Below are 8,181 nucleotides of genomic sequence, written 5' to 3' on the forward strand. Positions count from 1 at the left end.
AACATCTACGTGTGTTCATAAATAAAGAAGTATGTACATATGTAAGTTAAGATGTACGTTGTACATGAGCACTTGCTGTGTCTACCTGCAAAGGTAAATGTAAGAGGGGACTGGTGGCGCAGCGTAGAATATGCTTTAACAACCACGGCCCTTGTTGAAGTCTTCTTACAATGTAGTCGCAGTTATTTTTTTATTATTTTTTTTTTGTACAAAATTTCTTTAGTGAACAACATGCAACCTGACTACAACAACAGTGTTAGCAACGCATTTTACTCATTCATTCAGTCATCTATACCTTTACTCATTCATTCATGCGCTTTTCCTTATACATGCGACGCGCCATCGCAATGAATTGTGGGTGATTTCTACAAGTATCAAGCCGAGCCATATCACTTCAGACAGACGACAACATTCAACATCCTCTAACTAACGATTGCATCCTGTTCCTGTTCAAACGTGTGACACTGACGGCCAACATGCCTGGGGAAGATAAGTGGTATTGGTGGTGTTATTGGAGGTGGCACACAATGCTGTCGCAGACATGCGACACTACTCAAGAATACCTGCAACTCTCCAACGCAGCACGTAGGTGTAAGTAATTCTCACATCACTTATGTTCCTTTTAAGACGCGCCTAAAAGTCGACAATATTCATGACAGTATCAGTCAGAAAAGGAACCTGCTTTCACACCCCACTCTCACTGCTACGAATGATTCATTTCCCGCATACCTCTCTGCACTTCTTTTTGACAGACACAACAGCGAGTAGGTGGTAGCTTCGCAAGCGTGAGGCAATATGTTAAACGAACCGGAAACATGTATACTTTTTTCTAGTGCGAGCACTCCTAGATATCAGTAAGCGTGCAATAGCAATAATAACAAAAGCAAAGAGGCTGCAGAAGCACCAGCAGCAAAGGATCATGAGCAACAAATGGTACATTTTCTTCAACACATTTTTATTTTTATTTTGCGAGTGCTCTGCCTTGTAGCCATGACGTAGGTTGGTTGGCTGCCAGTATCGTTGCAGCGGACACTTAACAGCACAAAAGAGGGTCGCATGAGTGTGCCAAAATCTCAAATGCTTGCTAAGCTATAGAAATATCTATGTAAGTGCATACATACATATCGGCACTGAGGTGCATAAAGACGTCAGAAACATGAGCTACACAGAGCTGCAGCAAGCGAAGCATTCAAGTGTTTCATGTTGCTGCAGTACAACGGTGACAACAATACCGATGCAACACAAAAACGGCAACATGAATCTCATTGTGTTTTCGTCTAGCATTCCAAAGGAAAAAGTACACAACTCGTCAATAACTTAGCTGCTGAGCTGAATATTTTACTTTCTTTGTACGTGTACTAACATGCATACATATATCCGGGGGGAAAAATATTTAAAACTTCGACTTTGAAGCTTGTATTCAACCTAATGACACGTTCTGTATTTTCGAATGTACATATATATGTATGTACAGTTATGCATATATACATACACCTGCATACATATGTACATAAATTGGCACGTGCAACACATATTTACTAATCATATACAGTGTATAGTATATAAGTAGATATATATGTACGTATACTCGTACCTTTCCAAATGAGTAAAGAGCTCTTTGGCATCACAACTCTGCAGTTGAACGCGCTTACGCTGCACTTGAGCATGTCCGATATGTTGCTGCAGCTGTAGTCGCTTTGACAATCAGTCGCACTCTTTGTTGGCGACATTTCACACTTTTCTGGCATAAAGGAAGCGCGCAGGAAGTGCTAATATAATGCGCATATATTTTCTTTTCTTTGGAAGCACTTTTCGACGTGCTTAATTGCAGTTCAACTGCTTAGCAACATTGTAATATAATTGAGAGATTGGACTTGAGATATCAAATATGCGGTTACACTAGAATACTGTAGCACAAAAAGCTGAGGTAGGAGTAACAAAGTGCATCTACATATGTACATACATACTTAAGTGCATAAGTGCTTACGTAGACATGCGTATATGTATATTTGGAACGGTTTGACCTTCGTGGTTGTTTTCTACAAGATGCGCGGGAAATTTGTTTTCTCCAAGATTCGAGCTTTTATCTGGACTTGTTGGCAGCGTAGAAGCTTTATGTAAATATCATTTTGAAAATCAACGCATTCAAAAAAAAGTACTTTAAATTAGAAAAATACCTTAGTTAATTTGGTTTGGATTTTTATCAAACTACACGAAAAAATCTGCTAATTTTTTCATTCGCTTAAATAGCTACAGTGTCTTTAACACAAGAAAAGAAATAGATTGAACCATCCAAAGCACACGATTCACTTTATTTTCACTATTTAACACCATTAGTATTACCTCCTTATTGGAAATGTATGTATGTGAAAACACCCCATCCGAAAGCCTGTTCTGGCGTCATTTTAAATGACCAGCTAGGCATCAGGGTGGTGCAAGCTCTGCATAGTAAGGTTTAGCGTGATGTAAAATACCGCCACCATACCTACAAACATCAGTTAATAATTATACACATAAATATTAAATTACAAAATTCTTTATTCAATATTTCATTATATTATTTTTAAGTTGAAGTAGTATGTAGCGGTATATACTATTTAGGATCGGCCGGATCGTGCTTTGGGCAGCGGGGGGCCCGAAGGGTTTTTGGTAATGTTATTATATCATGGTCAAAATCTGCTCCAACCACCAATCGGATGGGAGTTGATGTGTAAAATTTAAGATCTGCCAGTCGGATATGATTTTATCTCGTAGCTGTAGAAAGATCGACGCTACTGGAGGGTATCAGGATGCTTAGGCGACTACTAACACCTAGCGTCATCTGCCAATATTCCTTTATGCAAATTATGGAATTTTTACATATGCTCTTGTCAAGTGTCATATAGCTGGAATTATTAAAGTAATACGTGAATGGCACCTCAAAGCATGCTCAGTCTAATCTGACTTACAACCATTGGCCTTTCGACGTCTACTACAGTTGCCACGTAAAGGAGCGCAAATTCGGTGTTGGATTTGTGCTGGGAGAGAGATTTCGTCGCCGAGTACTAGCGTTCACCCCAGTGGGCGAAAGTCTAGCCACAATCCTCATTAAAGCGAGAAGAGAAGGACGAGGTGTTCAAGCATCTCTTCTATGAGCGCTTGGAGCTTGGGCTGCCCTCGAAACGATATCAAAACCGTGCTTGGCGACTTCAATGCCAAGGTGGGCAAGGAAGGGCTCTTTGGCGCCACTGTCGGAAAACTCAGCCTCCACGACGAAACGTCCGATAACGTGCTGAGGCTGATCGACTTCGCCGCCTGACTTTGACGAGGTACGCGTAGCCATTACGCGGCTGAAAAATAACAAAGCTGCTGGAGCTGACGGCCTGCCAACTGAGCTATTCAAGTACGGTGGCGAGGAGTTGATAAGGTGCATGCATCAACTCTTATGCAGAATATGGTCAGATGAACGCAACTCCGACGACTGTCATTTAAGTGTGCTCTGCCCAATTCACAAGAATGGCGTTAGTTACAAGGTTTTATCGAGTGTATTGTGTAAAAGAATAAGGCCCACCGTCAGCGAACTTTTTGGGCCTTATCAGTGTGGCTTTAGACCTGGAAAATCCATCACAGACCAGATATTCACAATATGTCAAATCTTGGAAAAAAACCGCGACACTCACCATCTATTTTTGAATTTCAAAGCCGCTTTCGTCAGAACGAAAGAAGTTGTCTTTATGCCACGATGTCTGAATTTGTTATCCCCGCGAAACTAATACGGCTGTGTAAAATGACGTTGAGCAATACCACCAACTCTACCGAATAATCTACGACAACTAGATTACTCCTCTACTATGTTTAAACAGCAAATACTCCATAAGAGTAATAGTGATGAGCCAATGGGAAGTTGTCACAGACCTAGTCTCAGGGTCGACGGCAATTTATGCAGATAGCTCCAGAAAGTGGGCAGTTTTCGAATAACGGGCCACTGAAGCGTTGATTCGCAATAGAGAAGACTTCGTTATTCGAAGTTCGTTATAGAGATGTTTGACTGTATATCCAAATTAACGTGCGATTTTATTTAAATAAATACTTTTCAGCATTATTTTTTAAATAACACTTTCTCCTTGGTATCTTTTGTGTCATTTAATGACACGCTTTTTTCTTATCTCCGAAAATGGCTCAAGAACGCCCTACTTTAAAATTTCATTGAAAACCGCCCTATGTAGGAATTTGGTTGAACAACACCCTATCTCAACTGAAAATATATTGAAAATGTGTTGATTTAGGGCGTTTTTGCATCAGAAGTTGCGATAGGGTGTTTCTGAACCGAATTCTGAAATAGGGCGTTGTTGGAAGATTTTCTGAGATAAGGTGTTTTTCAACCGGCTGCCGAGATATGACGATCTTCCACTCAGCTTTCGAGATGCTATGTTTCCAAACCAATACACTGAGGGAAAAACTGAAATGTTAAAATAACTCCGATCACCGTCATTTTTACAATTGTGCAAAGTTCAAGAAAACCTATTTGATTTAACATTTAAAAATGACCACATAACAATTTTAAGGTTGATTTAACAATTCAATAGTCGATCTAACTAGAAATAATTTCAAATCAACATTGTTTCAGTTTTCTGCAAAATAACTAAAAGTCATTTTTACTTCCACACTGTTATTGTTAATTTGAAATTGCAACATTGTCGAATCAAAGTTGTTTTGCGGTAGATCTTACTTTCTTGAATTGTATCTAGCAACAAAACGTACATATGAATAACGGTTCCTGGTTTACTGATCTACATTACTGCATGAAAAGAAGCTTCATTTGCGAAAAATTTTTGACGCGTGAAGTTCGGTTGTGAAAGCAAAAATTTAAAAAGGTGATAATCAAAAGATTTTTATAGAAATGGAAAGTGAGGAAGTTTTTGAAAATGTATTCTACGCAATAGGTGGCGAAGTGATTAATATAACTCCAGCTTCTGGCGAAGTGATTAATCTAACTTCAGGCTCTGGCGAAGTTATTAATACTATAACTCCAAATTCATTTCTGAGCGAGGAAGAAAACGACGACCACAAATTAAAGGCGCTTTTAAAAGGTTTTGGTATGGAAAATGTGTTTGAATATTTAAAATGTGAGTATTAAAGAATAAATAAAAGTGCAGTGTAAACATTTTGTATGCTTAAATCATTGAATCCAAAAAAAGATAGTTTTCCTGAGTGGTTTCATGAAAAATCTATTTGCGATAAATCATCTAAAGTCGAAATATACAGTGGCGAACATAATTGAGTGTATGGTGATTTTTTTTATTATTATTCATGCTATTACGATATAAACCAAACTTTATACAATATTTAGAAAATATGAAAAATGTTTAATTATACAGTAACATCGCCTATGAGATTTGAGTAAAACAAGTGTAAATTTTATGTGGCTAAAGAATCGCGTTGAGTTTTAATAACTATTTTGCTGACGGCTCTTGCGTTGTTTTTTTCTTATAAGAAGTGCAATTTATAAAAATTGGCGTTGATTTTTTTTAATTCTTCCAAATGCTCTTGTGCTTATTCTTCCACAAGAGTGCAAAAACAGTGCATCCATGCTACTGCATACCGAAAACTTTTCTAAAAAATTAGGTCAAAAGTTCAACTTTTTCTTGATTTGTATTGCGTTTGGTTTATATGGTTTTGGTAAAAGCAAACCTCGAAAGCATTACCTCGAGAAGCAGTGTAAATATTAAAAAAAAACACCATGTGCTCAGTTATGCTCCCCAGTATGCACAATAAAATATCTGCGTACAATTAAGAATGAATTTTTGTTTATCTCCATTTACCATTATAGCCGCACAAGTAACATATAGAAGTTTAAAATTTTTAAGAAAAGAGGATCTTAAAGAAGCTATTCCACCTTTAGGACTTCGCGTAGAATTTCGGGAAAAGCTTATCGGATGGAAAAAGCAAGAGGTATGGTATTCTAGCCTAATATCCACACCCGTTTTTAAAATGTATTTCATTTTAATAGTTTGACATTGACGATGACACAATTTCCGCTGATTCCAATGTTATAAATTGGCTTAATCGTCCAACGACTTCTAATACTTCAAGTAGCAGGTCTCCTGTTTGCCGAACATACATAAACAAGGTAAAAATTCGAAGTGTTATTGTGAGCGTTTTTGAAGTTCACAAGTGCATAGCACCTTTTTTTTTGGCCGAAGTTATTTCCCTATTTATATATAGCCTTTGATTTTCTACAGGATTTATTTACCCTGTTATCAAACACCGCACGTGGAACAAAAATTTTGAACTTCTACAAAGAGAACAACAGACTTGACAACATCAACAGGGACGAAATAATAGCTATTTTAATCGAAGAAATATGTTACGGAAACATTTCTCTTAAACCAAGTGATTTTCATTCGCTGGTAAACGAAATTTGCTCCGTTTTTCCTAGTGAAGTAGAAACAAAGGTGATTTTATGTTATATAAGAATATCAAATAAATTAGGGCACGGTTATAAGCAACATAAAGTTAAGTTTAAAATTAGAAAGTAACAAATGTAAAAAAGATTAATTTTAAAGTTAACTTTATTGCGATTATAAACATTCGCCATTACTTCTTGATAAAATAAATATTAAAATTTTCAGGAATATTACTATATTCCCCGGACTGGAAAAAAAAATCCGAGTGGAAAACTATTCTATAAATACGTGAACTGCCGCAAGGGCAAAAAAGGGTCGCATAATATTCCTCACAATGAAGAAAACAATACGCAGCAATGTACTGAAGAACTCAACAATTCCATTATCAGCGCTTTAAAGTTGTCACTCAGCAAGGAGAGCGCAGATTGGAACGAAGTTTTGGATAAGTGGGCTAAAACTTTTTCAGCCAGGCAAAAAGACTTGAAGAACTTGGCGAGTTCCGACTTTTTAAAAGCCTGGCCGAAATTGGCCGATGCACGGGCACCTGAGCTGGTAAATAAATAAGCATATTGTATTTTAATGTAAGTTCTATTTGTTTTAAATTTTTCACTTTATTTAGATTAAAATTGACTTCGATCTTTTGTACCCATTGAAGCAAGATTCTTTGCACTCTAAGTGGGACCACTTTAAAAAAAATATTGTGCGCTTTTATGAAACAAACATAAATAATGACACTTGTAAGCAGTTATTTTCGTTGGCAAAATCATTGACAAATAAAGGTAAAATTCTTATAATACGTAAGTATGCTAAAGACTCATCTAATGCAAATTTTTGTTAGATTCCCAGGATTACTTACTTTCAATATTGCTCACATCGGTATTACAAACATCTTCAAGGTTTACAAATAATTTGGGAAAACGCTCTAAAAAAATTACAATCATTGACGCACAGGAAAGTTTTATTTTGCGTATTGAGTCCATAAATGATTATCAACGAAAAATTGACGAAATTGTTTGTAAATATTATTCATGCCATTTGACAATACAACCTTTCCTAATTGTAGTTGGATCTGTTAATGATCTAAACAGCTTTTTCATATATTTCGATTCTACTTTATACAAATTTTCCACATTTCTCGAGAGCTTGGATGTTTGCTTTAAAATTTTTCAAGTTTTTTCCTTATCATATCCTGAAGGATGTGAATTAGTTTGGATTTTTATTCAGAAATATTTTTTTGACATTACTACAAAATTCGACTGCAAGTCTTCGAATGTGGTGTCTCTAATAAACTTTTTACAAAATACTTAAAACTTTCAATATGTTCATCTGTTTTCAATGCTTTAAAAAATTTCCTGAATCCACTGTTTTGATTCGTCACTTTAAATTCGACCATTTGCTGACAACGAAGTTTCTTAAAATAAAATGTGCCCAACACAATTGTGGTCAAACATTTACAAATTTTACAAGTTTTCAAAGACACTTAAACAAACAACACAAAGTTTCTAATAATGGCACATCTACTAATTATAACTCAGCAAATTATACCGAATCAATCAACAAAGTATCTAATAATGCCATGAATAACAATACTTACATTCCCGCAACTATAAATTATAAGTCAGCAGATTACATTATATCACATAACATAAGCCAAAATGTATTAGAAGATAACAATGTGTTGAATTTAGTTAGTAATTTAAAGAAAAAATCACTACATTTATGTTTAAGTTTACATCAAAACAATTGTATGACGAGAAAAAATGTACTTGAGGTGCAAAAAATGGTTACAGGTTTA

At 36.1% G+C, this 8,181-nt stretch overlaps 1 protein-coding gene across 2 annotated transcripts; it reads left to right on the plus strand.

Moving 5' to 3' along the window:
* The first annotated feature begins 4,657 nt into the window (after positions 1–4,657).
* Positions 4,658–7,714, plus strand: LOC118746249. 2 transcript variants are annotated; one of them, XM_036480080.1, is made up of 7 exons: positions 4,658–5,105; positions 5,810–5,931; positions 5,990–6,109; positions 6,222–6,434; positions 6,612–6,938; positions 7,006–7,165; positions 7,225–7,714. In XM_036480080.1, exons 1-7 carry the CDS (start codon positions 4,880–4,882, stop codon positions 7,692–7,694), a joined length of 1,638 nt encoding a protein of 545 aa, XP_036335973.1. In that variant the 5' UTR covers positions 4,658–4,879; the 3' UTR covers positions 7,695–7,714. The 2 variants fall into 2 exon arrangements, with proteins under 2 accessions (XP_036335973.1, XP_036335974.1); XM_036480081.1 differs by having other exon boundaries at positions 4,658–5,075.
* The last annotated feature ends 467 nt before the right edge of the window (positions 7,715–8,181 follow it).

The sequence above is a fragment of the Rhagoletis pomonella genome, unplaced genomic scaffold, assembly GCF_013731165.1.
Source record: "Rhagoletis pomonella isolate Grant_MI unplaced genomic scaffold, Rhpom_1.0 Rhpom_scaffold_00010, whole genome shotgun sequence".
NCBI classification, from domain to species: Eukaryota; Metazoa; Arthropoda; class Insecta; order Diptera; family Tephritidae; genus Rhagoletis; species Rhagoletis pomonella.

Bases quoted from the DNA above. Each gene is read 5' to 3' on its own strand.
- LOC118746249 (XM_036480080.1), top strand. From the start codon at position 4,880: ATGGAAAGTGAGGAAGTTTTTGAAAATGTATTCTACGCAATAGGTGGC. The intron at 5,932-5,989 runs GTATGGTATTCT...TCATTTTAATAG, and splicing joins TCGGATGGAAAAAGCAAGAG to TTTGACATTGACGATGACAC. The intron at 6,110-6,221 runs GTAAAAATTCGA...GATTTTCTACAG, and splicing joins GCCGAACATACATAAACAAG to GATTTATTTACCCTGTTATC.